The sequence below is a fragment of the Branchiostoma floridae genome, chromosome 1, assembly GCF_000003815.2.
Source record: "Branchiostoma floridae strain S238N-H82 chromosome 1, Bfl_VNyyK, whole genome shotgun sequence".
In the NCBI taxonomy this organism is placed as follows: Eukaryota; Metazoa; Chordata; class Leptocardii; order Amphioxiformes; family Branchiostomatidae; genus Branchiostoma; species Branchiostoma floridae.
In genome coordinates, this window is record NC_049979.1 from 11,822,696 (window position 1) to 11,844,606 (window position 21,911).

Below are 21,911 nucleotides of genomic sequence, written 5' to 3' on the forward strand. Positions count from 1 at the left end.
TTTAAAAAGTCTGTCTTTACATGATTGTGTAGTTTTGGATGTTCTTTTCAAAGGTGCTAGACCTCGTATTCAAAAAGAAAGAAATTCGTCCCATTCACAAGTTACCAGCTTTGAACTACAATAAGGATCCCAACAACTTGTAGACATAAAAACATATTTAGAGCTGCAGAGTGTCTTTTGTGCTCTCAACAAATAGGTTTGGTCCTGCCTATAGGAAAAAGAGACTAAGCAGCAATAACACATGAATATAGATTTGCATGCCAGGCTAGAGAACGTGGTTGGTCATCATTTCTAAAACCCTCCAAGAACTTATTTCAATTGAAGAAATTTCTTCAAGGCCATCTTAGACCTCACTCTACTGTACTTAATTAATGTGTTACAGTAGTAACACAAAAAGAAAATATTTCCTATCATATTGGGCATGTTAGTCAATAAACAAAGAAGTTTGCTGAAATTTACACCCTTCTGATGTATAGTGAATCTTACAAATCATACTTCCAGCTAGTGATCCATGCCTCCAGGCTCAAATTACATGAAGGTTCGAAGTTTAGTAACATCACGAGTATATTTTGTACATCTGTTCATTGCATAATATGTATTATGGTAGAATATAATACTGAAATTCATTTTAGTGTCACAAACACTAAGTACCAAACGACAAGCACAACAGACACAGATTTCTCCAGGCTTCATTTATTGTACAGTCACATGATCTCATGGGTGCCTTGGATTCATACATTTAGAATTCGACATTTTCTTGTCGTGATCACATGATACAACTTGTCCCCTATTAGAATTCATTCAGATCCAGAATTCTGTCACGTTCGGCTACTTCGGTATCATACACGGTGGGTTTTGCCAGCGTCATCGCTACTGGCAAGGTCTTGTCATCACCATACTAGCTCCAGCTACTACAAAGCAGAATAAATAAAAAAGGCGTGTACTACAAGTTTCTTGGGCCTTCTACACCAGTGTTATGTAAGCTGCTAGTTAAATACAATTGATAAATACGATGATACAAAAGTTATTCCTCTACCGCCCCTGGCTACACAGCCGCATATTATATACACACGTTTGTAACATAAGACACATTTCTGGACAACTGTACAAAGGGAAATGCTCCCTTATACAAACAGGAAAAGGTACAACCAGGAAATTCATGCAAGGAAAATGAGATGGCATCACACTTCTGCAAATGAATTGCACTTTCTTCTCAAGAAATCACAAAATCTTACAGAATTTTCTAATTAAAAATTCAAGGTTGCATGAAATGCTGGTGTTTTAAAATCCATAATTTTTTAGCACAAGTTACAGCCACACTCATACACAACAGTCAACATGCATTCTGTACAACAAAGCTGCATTCTAACAATCCTTCAGTGCCATAACCTCCCCTCACAATTCTTTCTTCAGTTCAGAAGCTCCCTCTATCTGATTCAAACCAAACTACACCAGCACAGCTCACTTTCCTTCTTCCATGCTCTTCAACCCGCTCACATCTTTAAAAGAAAAACAAAAGGCTCTCTCTACTCTGGCTAGCAAACACACGGCTGTTCAGTAAAACTGCAGTAGTTGGCAAGTCTGTTGGTTGTGCTGTCATGATTTCTTCAATCTACCTCAAGGTCGTTTTTGCGGAATTCTTGGGGACATCTGGAAAAAGAAGTTTTATAAACATTAAGATTTGGTTGGAAACACATAAACATGTTCAAGTAATTTATACTAACCAACAAGCCATTAGCTTTTTTCAACTCTCCTGGGAAATGTTGATGCAAATTGTCCACAGGTTACCAGTAGATCGATCCAGAAAAATGTCTTAATGGAAAGGACCTGGTACATGTATATTGAATGTAAGGCCAACTCTGTTAAGTCCAACTCTCTGAGATGAATAGTATGATGATGACGATGAAAAATGTTTAGTATGTATTTCTATTACCGTTTTTTGGTGTTGCCACAATTCAATTGCACATCTATAACATGCTTACAACCTGAGAAATTAAAGCATGACTGACTAGTAGTTCTGATGCACAAACAAGCAAGTCTACCCACCCCAAGTAAGTTCCTGGCCACATATCCCTCCTTCCCTTCCTGGTTGCGTGCCCACCACCACTCGATCTCGTCGGCATCGCCTTTGCGCAGCACGTAGAGGGGTTCCCCCTCCCTGAACTGGAGTTCGTCCGGCTCCTCTGCGTCATAGTCAAACAGGGCGTAGACTAGCCCGCCGTTGACGATCCCCATCTTCTCTTGGATACCTGCAGAGTTAGGCAATAGTTCCATGAAACAGACCACAGCTGCTGTGCATGCTGAGATATGTAAGATAGCCATCCATTTGGCACCCAATTTGTATTGATTATAGAGTTGAAGGTTAAGATGCTTACACGGGTGATCTACAGATGGAACAAGCCTGATACAATCTTCAACCAATATAAAAACTAGTTCTAAGCTGTAACACTGTAGTTTCTAATAAGGCAATGTCCTTTGTTTCAGCCCTGAGTACAGTTAACTCTTATGTTAGAGCACAGAAACTCACTACAACAAAAAATTTGTGACTTTTATACAAAGTTAAATTTTCAACTCACACAAAAAGGTTCAACTCAGTGCATAGTGGATAGGAAGCATATTGACACAAGTAATTTAATTGTCTCCTGCCTTCAAAACTACAGCATTGTGGGCAGTTATACCAAAGCCACTGACAGATCAGCATGAAAACAGAGTTTTCAATGAGGGGAACGTCATTGGTAGAAACAGGTTGGTACAAACAGTTTTAAGGAGTAATGTACATTTAGTGACTATTCGAGTCTACCTCCAATACTGAATACTACTACTACCTCCAAGGAAGTAAATTGCTGAGCCCCAAAGGCACATATACAGATACTGTGTGAGGAGGTGAAACTCACCATACAGGTACTCGGAGCAGCCGGTGAACCCGTCCTCCAGCTCCTCACACTTCTCTGCTGCCGTCTCCACGTCACTGATGGTCGTGGCGAAGATGCAGGCCCCGCCGGTCACCAGCAGCTCCACCATGGGCATGTTGTTACAGGATGCTGCACAGTGGAGAGGGGTCCTGGGGACATACAGACATTGATGTATGGGTACATACTTAATTTGAGTTTTCCCATTTTACCTTTCAGTCCCACAGATCTGTCTGAGACATTGAGAGCCTTTATTATTACCTCTTCATGATGCCGTGAATATGAGTTTCCATTGCTTTACTATTGTACTACAGAGACAGCAAAATTCTCCTTTTCTGTCCCACCATGAAATTCCGTGAAAGTTAACGAATTCATGGTAACCCACCATCCGTCGCTGTCCTGTGAGTTGACGTCGCACCCATACTCCACCAGGAAGGTGACAATGTCGTGGTAGCCGGCACAGATGGCGTTATGCAGCGCCGTGATCCCCTCGTCATTTGAACCACTCGGATTCTCAACCTGGGCACAAGGAAATAACAGGACATGTCATTATTCTAATTCTTTGAAATACAGCCCTGGGCCCCTGGCTACATTATCTGTACAATACCAGTAATGCTATGGTCACCGACAGTGGTGTTTTCCCTTCTTTCAAATTCATATAACAGCATGAAGAGTTTGGATCAACTTTTTGTCAACAGTCTGGGAGTAGAAGAGAAAAGTTACCACATTTCTAAGCAAAGAATCCAGTATGCTCAAAATGTCTAAGTCTTCTTTCAATAGAGCTAAAAGACAATTTGTGTTTGTAGTAATTTGTTACTACACATTGACTATACATTTGTATTACTTTGATGTCAGTGATAAGACAATCAAACAACAACCGTGTCCATGATTCTCACCTGGTTGATGATGTCCTGCACCAGGTCAAACTCTCCCTCCAGCGATGCGTCCAGCAGCAGAGCCAGCGGGTCGAACCTGACGTTCCGTTTGGGCTTCACCCCGTTCCTGCCCTTCAGGTTGCTCTTCTTCTCTGGTTGCATAGGTTTGGCAGGCTGGCTGGGTGGTGGGCTGCGGGGTTGTTGTGGCGGCTGCTGCGGCGATGGTGGTGGCTGCTGGGGCGAAGTCTGCCCGTTGTTCTGTGTACCATTCTGCGCCTGCTCCGGCATTTCTCTGGTGGGGGAAACATTCTGTTGTGTATCTGGAGCTGGGCTGCCGTACGGAGGACTAGCAGGGCTCTCTTGTTCCTGGGGTTTGGGGGAACTTGGGTACGCGGGGGGAGGGCCCTGGGCGGCCAAGTGAGCTGGAGGGCTCCCTCGATAGTATTGCTGTTGGGCTGGAGAACCCTCGCCTTCATTGAAGGAGTGTCTCTTTCTGAGTGGCCGAGGCGCGTGGGCTATCCTCCGGATCTTCTCAGGGTCTGCGTTGGGGAAGAGCCTTTCGTAGGCACTGCCTGGCTTGGGCGTGAGGTGCTTAGTTGGGCTGACCGGTCGCCTGGGGTCAAACGAATCATCCTGGAATTCCTCCACATTATTTTTTCTTGCCTGCGCAGAATCATCCGGGATGATGTACTCCGGGGAGGCACTCTGTCCTGATGGTGATGTGGGAGGGCTGCTTTGGGAGCTAGGAGGACTGGAGTGCTTCCTCGGAGACGATGGCCTCTGCTGGCTACCTTCTGCTGGATGCTGAGGTCCTGTGTACTGAGGAGGATGCTTCCTTGGCGAGGGTGGCCTTTCCCTCGAGTCAGGGGGTTGGCCCATTCTTCCCTGACTGCTTGTTTGTGTGGGGGAGGGTTCCTGTTGGTAGTGACCCTGTTTGGTGGGAGACGGTGCCCGAACAGGCTGGCCCCCGTGCGCCGATGCAGGCGGGAAAGGTCCGCTCAAGACGGTTGACACGGGTGCGTACGGGCCCGCCGCCTGTCCCTGGTTTGGTGGGTATGGCACGGTTTGTGAGGAGACAGGAGCGTATGCTTCCATCGCACCCTGCCCGTCCTGAGGGAGTGGTCGTACAGTTGCCGTCGGCGACTCCACCTTCCCTCCTTGAGAGGAGGTGGAAGATAAGGGTCGCAGTGTTTGAGAGCCCTCCCCGGCTGCCTGCGACGTACTGACCGTCACCGCCCGCACCATCGACTTGTCTGTCCTGCCCTGCTGTTGGCCAGGAGATGGGAACGACAAAGCATCGCTTGTTGTAGGGGACGTGAAACCGGCCCTAGTTACATGCGGCCCTGACCTGTAAGATGTGTATCCAGGACTCGAGACTGGCGGCCTGTTGCCTCCTTTCAGGATAGCTAGTGCTGTGTCGAGGGCTTTTGGTGAGGTATCTAATTTGCTTGAAGAGCCTGAAATCGAAGGGGAAGGTCCATCTGGTTGGCTACTATTTTTATGGCCATTTGATGGTTTGGGCCTCGTTTTGGGGGGCATCTTCTTTGAAGAACCCTGTTCCCTTTGTGTGTCTCCAGGCAAATCACTCGAACTGTGGTAGTTTTTCCTCATTGCGGCTGAGTCCTGTTCTCTAATCATGTCTAGCAGCTCGTAACTCGAGTGGGGCCTATCTTTGGCCACGTACAACCCTCCATCCTTCGGTTTGCGCTCAAGTTGGGGACTAAGTCGCCCCATGGTCGCGCCTTCCACATTCAAATAATTTGGCCTAGAATTCTGTGTTGCAATGTGGTTGTTTCCCTGACCATTTACAGCCCTCCCTTCTACTACAGGTGAGCTGCGTGCACTGTTATCATTCACACCTTCAGGCTGACCCCTCCCGCTGGCCTGGCTACTCATAGAAGAGTCTGAACCATATGATTTCAACGTTGTCCCTCCAGGAACAAAGGGTCTGGGTGCCAGGCTAAGTCCTACACCATAGTCCTTAGACTTTGGTGACTGTCCCTTTCCATAGGGAGACTTAAGTTGAGATGGTTCTCCTTCCACAGACTTTAGGGTTTCCTCCATTACTGCATAGGCTTCCGAATGCCCCTTGGAAGGAGTGAAATTGCTTTTCTCGGGAGTAAAGTGGGTCGGCATGACTGGCAGTCCTCCGTTGGGCAGGTAATTACCCTGTTTCAGGTCACCATCGTTTGGCATTTCCTTGATTGGCTCTGTGTAGGCCCTTCCGTTGGGCTTCAGGTTGTCCCTGGACTGCTTGGGTTGCTGAATGTACGGTTCTACAGCGGCAATGTTCTGTGCCTTCCCTGGCTGGCCCTTAGTTGGGGACTCGCTGTCGTTCTGGTTCGCCTTGTTTGGCTGTCGCTGCTGCTGAGCTGCTTTCTTTTTCCTGAGCCTGTCCGTCAGCTCGGCTATTCTCTTGTCCATGAAAGACATTTCGTTGTTTCGCTGGTTGAGGGACTCCCTCTGTGCTTGCAGTTTGGCATTTTGCTGGTCATTCAGCCTGTTCCGAATCTATAAATGATAAACATAAGTTATTCTCCAATACGTGCATTTTCAAAATTTTCAGAAATTCTGGATATCTTAATATCTTAATAACAAGTCATTGATGTGACTAATCACTCTACAGTGGTTACCTTTAGCTAACTAGCCATCCTAACTAGTCCACCAATTAGTTGGTGAATGAAAGAGTACGGGAGACCTAATAAACTACCTAGGATGGTACCCGAGCAAACTTTTGGCTGCCAAACCAAAATAAAAAGTCATAATTAACAAAGCACTAAGGATAAGGGCCTGTCTTCTTAATGTTATCGAAATTTCATCTGTCAGATTATCTACAAAGTACAACTGGCAGTCCAAATTATTACATGTCCTCTGTGTATTGTATTGCCTATCTTTCGCTTGACTCCAAAGTGAAACATTTCAGTGCATGAATTTCCTGTAGATGTTGTTTCCTTTAGATGTTTCAATAGTAGTTCAAAAGCCTTGTACAAATGTGCAACTCACCATGAGCTCTTTCCTGAGCCTCTCTAGTTCCGCCGACATGGATGCCGCGTGCGAGATGTCCCCGTTGTACCCGTTCACCTTCCCCGTCCGCAGGTCCTCCAGCTGCTTCGTCAGCCCGTCCACACGTGACACCGCCGCCGCAAGCTCCTTCTGCTTCTCCGAGAACAGCTGGCGCACCGACTCCAGCTCTGAAGCTGAAATGCAAACAAAAATCAGCATTGTAGGAGAGCTGGGAAGATCTCACAATTGCCACCAGTGCACCACAGGGACAATCACTCCACAAACATCCAACTTCCAAGCAAAACTGTCAAGAAAAGCAGCAATTCATGGAGCCTGTCACAAATAGGAACTATTTACGACTGTTCCTCAGTGTGGTCAGCTTGCTGAGGAAGATTATAGGTCTGTACTGTTCTTGATCTCATTATTAAATACCCTTTGAAAATACATTTGAATTGAAGGTTGCTCAGTATAATGTTCATTACCACTGAATCAAGTTCCTTGATTTTGGTTTTCTAGCACATGTGCATATAGTGTTGCTAGTCTGGGGCAGTCTCAAGCCTTCAAGGACCCATCCCTTTGCCCAAGGACATTTGTTTGTTGGGGACAAAAATTTTAACCTGTCCATCAAAAACATCTAAATCTTATGACATGATTAATTGATGACAGTTTCATCAGCTTAAAACCAGAGATCTAAGAACAGAAATTGATAACATGGGCTCACAAAAAATGGGTGGGACAGGACAGAAAACACATCTAGAGCTAGACAACAGCCCTGTGGTGGCTATTTTTGTTTGCATAAGATTTCCACATGTTCCTGTTAACTCATGGAGAGAAACAAGTGCCAGGAAGGAGAACAGGTGGCCAGCCCACAGGGAACATGACATCATGCTATAATCATGATGGTATGCCAACTATCAACTTCACAGAACAAGTTCATTAACTACCAGGAAAATGGGCATGTTATTTCAGACTTTCCTCAGGCAAAAAATACCTACTAGAACTAGAAGGGTGCTCATGCGTATAGCTTCATTTGGGAACTGATATGGTATCGGCCACTCAAGCAACATCATTTTCTTCTCAATCCACATCTGAACAATAAAAAAAATTCAAATTTTGTTGAGCAAACTGACAATTCTCTGTTCACTCCACAGTTGCAGTATGTAGTGGAAAGGTGGGAGAAAATGACAGTTTAGCCAGGACCACTGAATTACCAAATCAGTCTGGGCAGAGTGTAGAGGGAAATAGGCGGACTCTTGTTTACTGTATCTAAATGGCTAAGCCTGTAGGACAAAGGTCAGTGTTGTTTTGTCTCTCTTCTAACTAGTACCACAGATGTAAAGGCAACTAGCCAGATAAGTGAACCTATATAATAGTGGCTCAAAATAAGGATGTTTGTGTTCCAAACAATCATTTCAAGATGTTTTATTTTCAAATCCTAGTGACTCTCTTACAGAATGATTGCAGTCAAGGCTAGCCTGGATACCATACCCCAACCTCAAAATAGATAGATACTTGAGATCGGGCTGGGGTTTGGTAACCAGGCTAAGTCAAAGCAGGTTGGGTCACTTCATTTCCTTGTTTGTTTATTGTTTATCTGTACACAAATCACCTTGGTTTTGGTACATACTGGTCAATCCAAGAAAATATGCAGGCTTATTTCATCCAAAGTCAAAGCAAATCAGAAGGTAATTAGAATATATATAGATAACATGAACTAATGCTCGGCCATGAGCGGACGCCGATGATGAGATAATATAAGGAACATCAAATTCTTTTATATTATGGGCCAAAGTGAATCATAATGATAAACAAGATAGTGAGTGGGTGAGCCAAAGTCAGTTACTAGAATACAAAAATGTAGGCTATAATCATCCCTATAGTACATTAGATCAGTGACTAATCGATAGAGTTTTTACAACTATGAAGATAGTGATGGGCACAAGTCTATATTACTGGAGGCTTCTTTGGCAACTGCCTGTAAACAAAGTTGGATACATGTTCGGATATTTTTAGGGCAGGCAGAGTTGACCATGTCCAAAGAGGGGACGACCTCTATGACATTTGAGCCAACCCAAACATGGCAGATGGCTGGCTCAGTGAGAGCAGGATTGTTCACATGTGTACCCCCTGGTGCAGGTCCTGACAGCCTCTCAGCAGGAGCTTCCCTGTATGGCACAGACATTTCCACCTGTCTGTGCTGACGCTTCCTCATCATCAACTAACAAAACATGGCCTTGATTTATGGCCAGTCTTCTTATATAACAGCTAGCATTAGGTATTGCTTTAATGATGGATCTAGATATTCATTGAATTTTAGCCAAACTACAAGCTTGCAAAAATGTTTTGTGTATCATGTAATCATATGTCGCACTTTTTTTTTAGAAGTCACAATCTAGTTCTTCTTGAGGTACTGCTAGACATATATTATTAGCTGTAGCTGCACGTATGCGCTATGTGCATTGTGAGGTATGTGCACAAATAAATTTCTGCCTGCTTTGAACACTATGTGATTTGTTTGTGCAACTGTATTTGCTAGTTCAGCTGTCACCACATTTTTCATGGTCCATGATGGTGGGTTTACTTTGAGGTTCCTGATGTTTTTGGTCATTCCCACTGAGTTTATCACGTGCATGCTTTGAATCTCCCTGATGCAGCCAGAGCAGCTTTAATTGTGTTTACATTTGGTTACTATAATTAATAGGACCTGCCCCAGTAACCACCAAGGGTAACAGGTGTAAAGACCCTTTTCTGAAGCAGTTTGTCAACATGTGCTTCCCATATGCTGTTCACTTTGAGAAGCCAAATCCATATTACATACTACAGTGGAAGCCGCTTAATTGCACATCCCATTTGCCAGCGTATTTCGTGCAATAATCCGGGTAGTGCAATAATGCGAAGTTATCTAGCTGGACCGCACTGGTTTGGGACTTTGGGATTCCGTGCAATAAACAGAAGTGTGCGTTAATCCGTTGTGCAATTAACTGGCTTCTACAGTACCTAAACTTGTGCAGAATGGTTTTCTTTTTTACCTCACAGAAGGAGGGTCACCTCTAGCAGAGGTACAATTTTTGGATGTGTATGTGTCTTTGGGATAACTCCCAAATCCTTTTTATGCATTTACCTGAATTTTGGTATGTTTTAGGGTCTCTAAGAGATTCAACTGGTAATTTGGGGGCCCCTGGCAAATGTTTTGGGACCTGTACTTGGCCATAGGCAAAAATGTACAATAATGGTTCTTCATTCAACTACTTGGACAGCTGGCGCTGGCTTATAATTTTTAGCTTCATTTGGTGGTAAAAACATGCAACCAATAGCATATGTTATGCTGGTAGCACATAAAACCTTGATGTCAAGTTGTGAACGAAGGACAAGAAGAGTTTCTGACATTTTGATTGAACACCTCACTGTGTTCAGAATTCTGATGGCTAGGCACAAGTGAGGATATTCCATAGGCAAAGAATTAGTGATGGTGACATGCTGAAGTTAACAAGTACATTGTAGTTGCACAGAGGACAGACATTGGCAGGTGTTTGATATTACATGGTAACTAACTTCCTGCTTCCCATAGAGGATGAAAGAGCCTCCACAGCTATAATGAGTTGGGATAACCAGGCTAGCATGCAGTCCTTGTAAAAAAACCCTCTGCATCACACACTATTTAGGATACTCATGCACCAGGTTCCAGAATTTGATACCCCATCCTGGGAATGATTCCAAGGCCTATGCCAAGGAAGATTTGATCAGCATGCTGACATGTAGCAATATCCCACAATGTAACTATTGTTTCTTTCAGTGCGCCCTAAGGGAACTTGCAGAACCCACAGGGACAGTAGTCCACTTAGAGCACTAGGTAAATGGCTATGGAACTCTGGAGCTGTCAGAGTCTGAAGTGGCTCCTCAGGAGGGGAGGGTTAAGTATGACAGGTCTCCTCCCTGGTGGATTTGCAGGGAGACCAATGAATTGGTTCCATTGTCAGGGCTGTATCCAGAAGTATAAAACATACAGCACCACAGGAGAAACTAGCCTGGATGCCAGACTGTTTCTAGGCCCTACACAGGGTGGATCCTTGGCTCCAAGGCCAATAGGCCCACAACGACATTTTACCACTAGTTCAAAGGTGGCTGTGGCACAACTTCGTTGGGGACATGTATATCATTTGTATGCAATTAAATGTTTCTAACAATTATATGAAATTTTGCGTAATGTCTTAGATAGATTCTGATTCTTACATTGTGTCGGGCTACCAGAATTTACTGTACCTTTCCTAAGCTTGCCTCAGTACAAATTTTTGCCTAGTTATCAGCATCAGTGACTAGACTTTTAACCTGACCTACATTGGGTAGTGACAACACCAGTACATAATCATAATAACATACTTTCTAATCTTCTATAAGAACTTCAAGGGTTTGAACTAGGTTAAGAAAACAACCACAGGACATGTCTGGTGTACTTTTACACCATGTTGGCCTTGTTCTGTATCCTGTCTGGCCTCGAAAATCACAGGGTACAGATATCACAGCTTTATAGAGGCTCTAATGTTACACATGTACCAGTAAACTGGAATTAAGGACATTGGTCATCCTGCTTTTGCACACAAGGTGGAAATCAAGAGGTTTGTCTTTCAGCAATCAGACTGCCCTTCTGATGGGGTGGTAAGCCTTTCGTATAGTGAAGACCCACTATTCAACTTCTGCACACAAAATAATTGAGAAGGGATGACCCCATGTGCTTGGATAAATTTGGGGGGACAAAACCAGCGTCAGGACCATGCCTCCTCTCCTATCAATGATAGCATGGGTACCATCCTATTAAGTTTACCCAGGCTCGTTTCTTCACAATATGATATGTGAAGGATCAAGCAGGGGTTCCAATTCTCGCTCCCACAGAAAATTCTTACAAAATGTATGGTGAGGGAGTGAGTGGGTAAACTATAGGATGACACTCAGGCAACATAACTGGAATGCCCCCCCCCCCCAAAAAAAATTGTTAGAGACTGGACTTACACAAGTTGGAATTGGTGGTCCTTTGCTGCTCTGCCTGCCCCCGAAGTGACCTGAGTTTGCGCAGTTTCATCTCCTGGCTTTCCACCTTGTCTCGCAGCATACGCAATCTCTCGTTTTCTTCCGCCATTTCTTGCTGGGCCTGTACACAGTACAACAGAAAGAAAACAAGGCAATCAGAGTTAGCAGAATTCACCCTCATCAAGTAAACTCAGGAACGGACACACACCCTAACACACACAGACATAGAAATGAAAAAAAAAAACTTTCCTCTCTTGACTTGAGACATGTTCACAGATGTCTAACCATTATGAAATGACCTTATAACTGTACATTAAGCTTTTACATTGGCTGTATAATACTTGGATACAGTTTTGCATAAGGAAGTTTTACTTACTCAGGCTGTAGGTATACTAAGAGGAGTTACAAACATATCATGACAACCTGAACACAAGCAGTAACAGCCACCACACTGCTTAACACCACCCCAACAAAGCTAGTTCTATTCTGTAAATGTATAAAAACTACTTTTGGGAGAGTGATTGATTAAGTCTGCAATTTTGTCTATATATGTAAAATGCCAAAGTTATTGTCGCATTCACTTGTTATTTCAAATAGTCTCAAAATCATGGCGTATACTTTACACGTACAGGAAATGACTTGTTTGCTTTCAGATCTGCACATTGTTACCACATACATATTACTGCTAGCCAACTATCCGGCACCTCCACACCCACATAGCTCTAGCTTGAGTTCACGTCTAGAATGTGCCAGGGCGCTTCTCTGTCCTCTCAGAACCTTTTACAAATTTCTCGCTGACTTTGATGGTGTGTTATCCAATGCCGAGATTACAAACTTGAACCCAGGATGACTGCGATTTACAAACGATAGACGTCACTGCTGTCAAGTTTGTACATTCGAGGTATACGCGAGAACAGGAGATTGGCACTGAACTTCTCATTTCTCCTATAATTAGCCGTCCTAAAAGTAGAAATTCTAGCATGTCACACGGGTTAATTTCAATATGGAAGCGATGGCCTTACAGGTCGTCCGATCTAGCCACATAAATTTGACTGAGTCAACCGAGTCCCTTGATGCCCTTGTCATACAGAAGAAAAGTTGGTATAAATCTGTCTATAATAGGTCTAATTTGCTTTTTCTGCAGCCATAAGCCCTGTGTTCTTTTGACCATTGTCCGGTTTTTAGAGATCGGCCAATGTTCGCAGGTCCAAAGTGATTTGGCAGACTTTTAGTGGAAATATACTTATCTCAAAGCAGAACAGGCCACAGGAGGCCTGTTGGATACGGTTGGCCCTTTCAATACACCAATAGATCTGCTTGGAGATTACAAAAATAAGGGAACCTTCTGGAAATCAACAATATGGATCAAGCTCAAGCTTTGACAGGGGTAAGTCTTCCTATAAAAAAAGTTTGCACTCAGCCCATTTATGGCCCATACCTAGTCTACCTAGTCCCTGGTTAGCAAATAACCTTACAAAAACATATCCTCCAGACAAGCCTTAAAAGGGAACACTGCCTCTGAAACTTTTGGATGATTCACTAAATCCTATAATTCAAGTCTAACTCCAAGTATAATCCTTCAATTTGTTGTTGCTAGACCCCATCTTGAGATCAGATGTTACAGTCATAACCAGATATTTATTAGCAGAGCTTATCACTGAGGTGCTCCCAGTGCACTAGTGGTAGAGAACCGTTTTATCCTGCCCACCCACCCTCTGGTACCTCCCCCTCCTCTCCCCCTCCCAGCCTCAACAGACTGAAGCCTTCAGAGTTCAACTTGACATCTGCGGCAGACTTCACAGTGCTGGGGAAACCTTACACCATGTCTTGTCTGGCCTTTGGCTGATGGGCAGGGTTTGGTTCCTCCCTGTGGGCCTGCAACCACTCAAGATAGCACAGCTTTTCTTTACTCAGATAAAGTGTCGGGTTTTCTTGGAGAATTTCAATGCAAATAGTCTAAACTAAGTACAAATCTTATCAGCATTTGACAAGACTGATAACACTTCCCTCCAGGTATTATAAATCTAAGCCTTGGGTTTTTTCTAGGAACTCAGAAGCTTGCACTGACCTTCTTATTAACTTTGGCGGGACTATGCATATGCATAACTAGGCTCGTTGGTAAAGGTTAGATACACACATCTGTCCAGGCTTGCAGGCTAGCAACTCCATCCGTATAGCTGCAAGTAAGTATATTGTCCAAACCCTCTAACAAAACACCAAGGATATCTTGCTGTCTTTTTGCAATGCTAGGTATCAAAGCGACCAAATGACACAACTCACCTTATCTTGCTGTTTGAGGAATTTCAGTCTCTGTTCCTTTGCGACCAACATTTGCTGCTGACTCTCGATCTGCTGCTGCTGCCTGGTGGCCATCTCCTGCAGGTCTGCCAAGGTCAGGTCCAGCCCAGGAGGCAGCTAAAGGGCAGAGAATGGTCAGGTCAGCATTCAATAGTCAATGTACATGTACACATACAGGGCAGAGAATGGTCAAGTCAGCATCCCATACAGTCAATGTACATGTACACATACAGGGCAGAGAATGGTCAAGTCAGCATCCCATACAGTCAATGTACATGTACACATACAGGGCAGAGAATGGTCAAGTCAGCATCCCATACAGTCAATGTACATGTACACATACAGGGCAGAGAATGGTCAAGTCAGCATCCAATACAGTCAATGTACATGTACACATATACCATAGGGCAGAGAAAGGTCAAGTCAGCATCCAATACAGCCAATGTATATGCACACATACAGGGCAGAGAATAGTCATGCCAGCATCCAATACAATGTACATGTATCATACAACACTCAGAAGGGATAGGTCCTCAGCCATACCAAGTTATTTACTTGGTTCTTGCATAATGTAAAGTCCGCATTGGATCATACCTACATTTTTTACTTACTGTACATGTACAGGTTCTAGTACAGCTCTCAAATGGGACAGGCCATATGCATAAGGCCACGCCAATTTCTTTACTAACTTCTTTCTATGATAGCTTCAATCAAGTGGGCATTCCAGAGAGGCACGACTGTTCAGACAGAAATTACTTAATAGTTGATGATCTACAAGGCCTTTCAACAATCAAAGATCTTTCAAAGCTGTCAGTGACCAATGATTTTGAGTTGCACACAGGTTATTCTAAATTGGCCCTCAGACATGTTCAATAAGAATATACTGTAGTAATATAAGCACTGCCCTAAACGGATATGCCAAAACACACTGGCCTTAACAGGACAATCCTAAAGTCAACATGCTATGTAACCTCTGAGAACCTTTTGCCTTAACCATATCACTCAGTGTACTTCGGTCAAGGTGACCACCACACAAGGAAACACCACAGCCAAGTCAGCAAGACATGTACAACCTTTATATAACAGGCAGGACACAAGCTCAGCATACTGGCAGTTATAAAATCAACATGTTATGGAAATGGATATGAGTCTTGAATCTCTTGATCCTTTTTTAGCTGGAGGAAAGCTATTTTCCCACAGGGACATTATGTAACAGGGATAAGCTTATAGCCTTTTCTATAGACCAGCACCAGAAGCTTTAAACACAGCACACCAAAACAAAACAAAAAAAAATGCTTATCAAAGTTTGCTTTCCATAATATTTTCTACCATCTTTATTTCTAGCAGATTTTGTTGGTTTCCGTATTTTGGACTTTCAGACCACAGATAAAAGGAAGTTCATGTTAATCAACGGTTTCCTGTCAATCCAAAAAATGTAAAGAATAAAATGTTTCGTTTTTAAAAGTTTGCATCTTTTCTGTCCAAACTGACCACTAGTACATAGACACTGAAGGATGGTGAGGGGAATATGAGGGGTAATATTATGATTGGAAAGTTTATCTATTTATTCATTCCTTTGGCTAAAAATACAGGGAGCAATGGTTGACAAGGAATTTTACCAGGAAAAAAAGCAATTAGAATTCCAAGAAAGAAAAATTATCATTAAGCCCTGTAGATGTACTTTCACATAGCCTCTCCCTGGTCTGACCTGGAGGAGTATAACTATAAGCCTGATAGAGATTAACGGAACTGTCAACTGAAGAACCAACATTCCACCACTGTCAGAGGATAGGTGAACAGGAAGGCACTGATCCCTAACATCTGTGGAAACATAGCAGTTGCTCAAGATCATCTGCTAAAATGTAACTAGTAACTGTCCTTTCTCAGTTATCATGGTACTGGCAAGGACAGATTTCAGTATAATTCAGTTATGATACTTTTGATGACAAACAGCTACTGGATACAGTTAGCTGCTTACTGCTGCTGCTACTTGCACAGTAGATAGATAAAAATAACATTACTTTCCTTAGAGTATCCTTACTAATGTAGCAGGAACAGATATCTTAGCCTGGAGCTCACTGTCCTGATAGGTCATGGCCAAGGTCAAGTTCAGTATGACCTCAGCAGCTGAGCCAGCATGTAGTTTTCTCCCCAGGGTATGACTGACCTTGGCATGATAAAAGGAACATGGTAGAACACAACAGAGTACCTTCCAAAATTCCAACATTGTAAGAATACTCCCCAGGGCTTGGTAAAGATAGACATCTGGTTGAAGTAACAGGTACTAGGTGGAAGGAATGGTGTAGCTTTAACTACATGTACATGTCTCAGACCTTCCGAAATGTGCAAGATATACAAGCTACATCATGTAAAACTGATCTATTCCTCAACAGAACAAACCTGAGGAAGGACCCACCAGATCACATGCCCTGAGCTAGACCCTGGACTTGATGATCACTTCCAGTCATGACACAACTGTCAGGTCCTACCTGACCATATGGTCATGACCTCTAACTCAAGGTCAGAGTTGCCAACCTCACAACTGTGTTCTAATGGACAGGAATGTGCAGGGAGGCCTGCCCCTTTATGTTTGACGAGCACTCTTCCGGCCAACGCAAACTGACAACGACTGGGCGGGCATTTGAAGTCCAAGGCTTAGACATTACATATCAACAAGAAAACTATTGCTAATGCAAACTTCATGCATGACACAATAAATGGCTTGCTAAGGTTGGAAAGATCTTGTAAAGCAGGCTTAAACTGACTGTAGAGTATGTGTAAAGTCCTAGACACTAAGCACACATGTGCACACACTGTTGGACTGGGTTGGAGGTCAAGGGGATAATGCCCAATTTATCAATTAATCTTGATAGAATGAAAACACAAATTGGTGGAAAGTTGTTAAAGCTATCCGTCTTTTTACTCTGCTTTAAGTTTAAGATAAACTGAAAAAATCAAATGAAGCATGCATGTGATATTCTCACATTTCATTTCATTTCTTCTGCACTCTACTGTCACCCATAAGTTGATTGATATGGACTTGAACAAGTCCAAATCGTGGGGGGCAGTCATTTCATCTTTCTAGAACCACCTGTTATTAATCTGGTGTTAAATTAAACTTAAGGTTTGTAGTTAAATCATTACAGGCAGCCTTCTAACTTAAGTCTCCTGGCTAACCAACCAGGCGAAGGTCAACACTGAACCTCACATACGCCCCCCAAACCTAGCCAAGATTATAACCAGATGTACGTCTGACCTGAATTCACCCCTTATATAGTAAAATGACCACATGTGAAGAGGTCTCTGAAGTTTAACTTACAACAAAGCTAAAATCAATATAACCTACAGTGTTTCTGCTGAAGTTTGTGGTTAGAATATAGTTATGTGATCACAGGTAAATGTAATTCACTTCTTTAATTGTTCCACCATCAGTTGAGAAAATAAATCACATCATTCCTTTTTAAGTCTTTTGGTATACTCTTTTGTAAAAGACATATAAATGATATGATATGATACAATAGGATATCTATACCACATTATCAACCTGAGGAAACTTTTCCACACATTTAAAAAAAGAATATGTAGCAACTAGAGTTCGGCGACCTCATACCTCCATGAAAATTTAGAGCTTTCGTAAATTTCATTCAATTGACCAACACATTAACATAATTTATGCATGGTGTTGTGCATCATTGACTAACGTACACATGTCACAATCATAAAATTCCCATTATTGATCATAAAGCGGTTTTATATTTTTACATAAATTATGCAAATAAGTTCCTCATTACCATATTCGGTATCTGCTTATATTCCACCTATCATAATAAACATGTGTTACATGTATTGAGGTCCAGTTATTGAAAACAATGGAACTATACAATTTCCTCATTAATTATGCAAATTAAGTCTCATTTGCATAACATGCATATCATTATGAACATCTTTGCCCAAGCTACCTGCATGCCTAAAATGATGCCAATCCGTCGTTCCTTTCTGCAGTTATCCTCTTTGAAGTGTCTTGACAAAAATGCCCCTGCAGTTCCACAATTAAATGTTAGGGGGCTAAAACTTGCCCCAATTTGTCATGGCACTAAAAGCTATCTACCACCTAAATGTCAAGACCATAGCATGTCTGAAACAAGAGATACATTGAAAAAACTGCTACGATAGAATATTCTCATTAATTATGCAAATGTATTCCTATTTTGCATAATTAGTATCTTATCGTGTACAACATTGTCTAAGGTACCTACATACCAAAAATCATGAAAATCCGTTGTTCCCTTCTTGAGTTATCCTCTTCAGAAGTTTTTGACAAAAATGCCCCTGCTATCCCAAAACTAGACGCTAGGGGGGCCAAACTTATGTCATTTCTTCCTGAGCACAAGAGCTATCTAACACTCAAAAATCGTGACCATAGCATGTTCAAAACACCGAGATAGCAAAACCGAAAGTTGCGCTGCAGTACCAAGGGGAGCCGCTAGGGGGCCCAAAATCTAATCATTTCCAGCTTTCATCACACACTACCAACACACCAAGTATGATACCAATCCACTCAGCCGTTCTTGAGTTATCTTGTTTACACACACACACACAAACACACAGACAGACACACAAACGCGGGGTAAAATATAACCTCCATGACATTTCATGGAGGTAACTACAGTCAAAACTGGCCAAGAAGGCCGATAATATCTGCTATATGTGGTTAGGTAGTCGGGACAGGATTCTTGATGCTTGTGTTAAAGGGAAAATGATATAAGGGACTACCAAAAAGGGGTGGTCAACAGGAATAAGTGGTCACTTGTTCAGGTTTGACTGTATGTGTTGAAACGGCCTGACAGCCTGCTTCATGTCAACTGGGATATGTAACACCATCTCTGATATAAGGGACCTTCTCTGTTGACATTTGATCGTATGATAGCTGCTGCAGTGATAACACTGACAAGAGGTGATGCCAAGCTAATTTCTAATTTCAATGGCAGATTCCAACAAGAAGCCAGTGTCAGCTTTGAGTAGAAAATCTCTCAAAGATCCTAGGATTTGAATCTGAATTTTGCCAAATTCAACATCTTCTGCCAAAATAAAAAAAGTCATGAAAATCCATTCACAAAATTTTGTCTTACCCTTCCCTCCAGCCTACTGACACTTGTGAAAAGTGAACCTCCTTGGCACAGGTAAGAAGCCAAGGCTTATGTAACAGCATTTAGGAGTGAGTCCTTGTCACTACGGCCAGTTTTCAGTTACCCAAAACTGTTATAGTCCTGAAGCTGACATGGCACAAATGGCCCCAAGAACTTTTACCCTGCACAAAACTATTTCGTTAACGTCACAACGGATAGTCCAGATCTGTTTGTGCCAAAAGGCAGGAAAGACATAGGCGACCAGGAATGGGGGGAATGCCAAGAATCAGCTGCTCGATGATAAGCTTTCTTAACACCCACACTGAAAACCATGGAGACACAAAGAAAGAGGTACATAAAGGAACATAATCCTTTCAAAACTTGTCATTAAACACATTTTCAGGAAAGGTTTCATGAGGAAGCATCACACAGCTGGAGATTATTCTCTTTAAATGTAAGAAGCTTTGTAAAAATATACCTGATGCAAGACTATCACTGAGAGCTTCCAATACCTCTTTTAACATTCCTGTATCAAAGAATTCCGGACTGTAAATGAAGTATGGGACTCACATTGTGCACAGGACAATAGTGTGGATGCCAGGCCAGACAAGCAACACGGATTATAGCTGAACTACAGGCTGTAACATTGGTGTACTAACTAGTATCATATGACAACCTTATCTATCAACTGTTGGCCAGAGACTTTCCTTTAATAGCAGGGAATGCCTTTGACTGTGAGCTTGCCCTGTCTTTGGGCTTTTGAAGACCACATCTGGAACTCTCTATCCACCGACAAGGTCGACAAGGTTGGCGTAAAATTCAATTACAGCAGGCAGCAGAGCAGCAACAGTCTGAAGGAAAATTCACTAATAAGTGTAATTGCATGTGATACCAAGCTCAAAAGTCATCAATGGCCAATGTCGGCTGTCAAAAACCCATTATAGCATATAGCAATTAGACTCAAGTTTCAAAATCTAAGAACAAAGCTTATCAGTATTTGATATAGAACAACCATGACTTTGTGTACTTTATGATTACCATGTATACCATATATATTTTTGATTGGTTCTCTATTATCTCTAATAAAGTGCTTTATGAAGAGTTTTGTTTGCAACCTTGTTTCACAGATGGAATGGCCCTTGCAGGAATTTCTAATGCACAACAAAATAAACTTCAAGCAGATGTTGCAGTGGACAAATCTACAGCTTACAGGCTTTTTCTGACAGTCATCTTTGAAAGACTTCAGAACATCTGCTTGGGGATTATGTCAAAAGAACCACTTATCCACATAAGGAGCCATGGAAAAACTTTATCACCTTGGAAAATCATTAGATCGTCAGATTAATCTGGAACTGAAAGGAAAGGAGAGTTTGGAATACAGCCCAAGGAACGCCCGCCCCCCAGAGAAGAACTGGAATGCACAACAAATGCTTTATCAGCACACTGCTGAGTTGATACAGTCTAAATTCACAGTAAGGCCCAATCTATACACAGTTTTTACCGATATCGGTGGATGTGTCGGGAGGGATCTGGAACGCTGGCCGCGGGACACCCGTGGCGCTTGCAGTCATAAACAGCTATATAGCCTAATAAGCCCGCGTTGTATGCTAATGAGCCTTCCCGAAGTCGGGACACATCTACACGCGCGCGGAAGCTGTCGGGGACCCCTGCTAAGCTATCGGGGACCCCTGCTAAGCTTTCGTACGAATGGTCCGGACCTTTCGGGAGAAATTTTCCCGATATCGTAATGGCGATATAGCAGTTCCATCTAGACGATGAAAAAAAGCTGTCGGCGAATGGTTGTAGGCTCGCCGATATCGGGAAAAACTGTGTGTAGATCGTGCCTAACTTGGCACACAGACTGAAGTTTGCTACATGTCTTCTATGATTTGTAGGTCAGCAAATGATGGCTACAGGAGAAGACAGACACATGAGAAGACAACTGAGCACATGTAATCAAAATCTAAATGTCTAAATCAATGAATGACTCCAAAACATGAAATCTGAACTGTCTTATCGATATTTTGGCACAGTTGTGTAACCATTAAGGCAATTCTGGTTAAGTGACTATGCCGCATGACGTTATTAAAAGTTGAAATATAATTGCTATGAACTAATATCTAAGACATCTAACAAATGTGTCATTGACATTTCAAAAGCATGATGAAGTTCATCTTCAAACACTGCTTTAGGTCCTAAGTAATGAGCTTCTGAGGCACACTCCAAGACAGAACCTGACAACAGGAATCTCCTATTCCTAACTGCTGCAGCATCTCTGATTACAGCTCTGTCTAGCATCAATCATCCTGTTCACATCACTTAGGATATCAAAAGGGAAAATTCCTACAGACTCCATGATAGACACTCACTGGACTCTGGTCCATTTGGGACACAGCAGGACAGGGAGCTCCTGCTAATGAAAACCTTTAGCTGGGAGGAAGAAGACATTTTGTTTTGTCCTTCAGCAGCCTGTGTCATAGTTTCGCCAGTGATCTTTCATATACCAAACATATGCACATGATTTAATTATCAAAAAGAACATTCCAACAGACCATGTAGTAGTCACTCTCTAACTTAGGCCCACTTTACATTACGCTTTTCGCGTTAGCGGTAAATTTCCCGTTATCGGGACGCCGCTATCGGCACCTCTTTAGACACACCGCCCGGAAATCTGACAG

The 21,911-nt window shown here is 42.7% G+C and overlaps 1 protein-coding gene across 5 annotated transcripts in view; it reads right to left on the reverse strand.

The window, feature by feature from the left end:
• Positions 1-673: 673 nt before the first annotated feature.
• LOC118421852 (apoptosis-stimulating of p53 protein 2-like) overlaps positions 674-21,911 on the reverse strand; it is a 48,518-nt gene continuing 27,280 nt past the window's right edge. For all 5 annotated transcript variants that reach the window (XM_035829357.1, XM_035829379.1, XM_035829372.1 and 2 more), the window contains 8 exons: positions 14,090-14,224; positions 11,792-11,930; positions 6,788-6,981; positions 3,806-6,295; positions 3,295-3,428; positions 2,895-3,061; positions 2,047-2,249; positions 674-1,650 (listed from right to left, as the gene is read on the reverse strand). In XM_035829357.1, the coding sequence (XP_035685250.1) occupies positions 1,618-1,650; positions 2,047-2,249; positions 2,895-3,061; positions 3,295-3,428; positions 3,806-6,295; positions 6,788-6,981; positions 11,792-11,930; positions 14,090-14,224 (3,495 nt within the window). In that variant the 3' untranslated portion in view covers positions 674-1,617. The remainder of the gene's footprint in view (positions 1,651-2,046; positions 2,250-2,894; positions 3,062-3,294; positions 3,429-3,805; positions 6,296-6,787; positions 6,982-11,791; positions 11,931-14,089; positions 14,225-21,911) is intronic.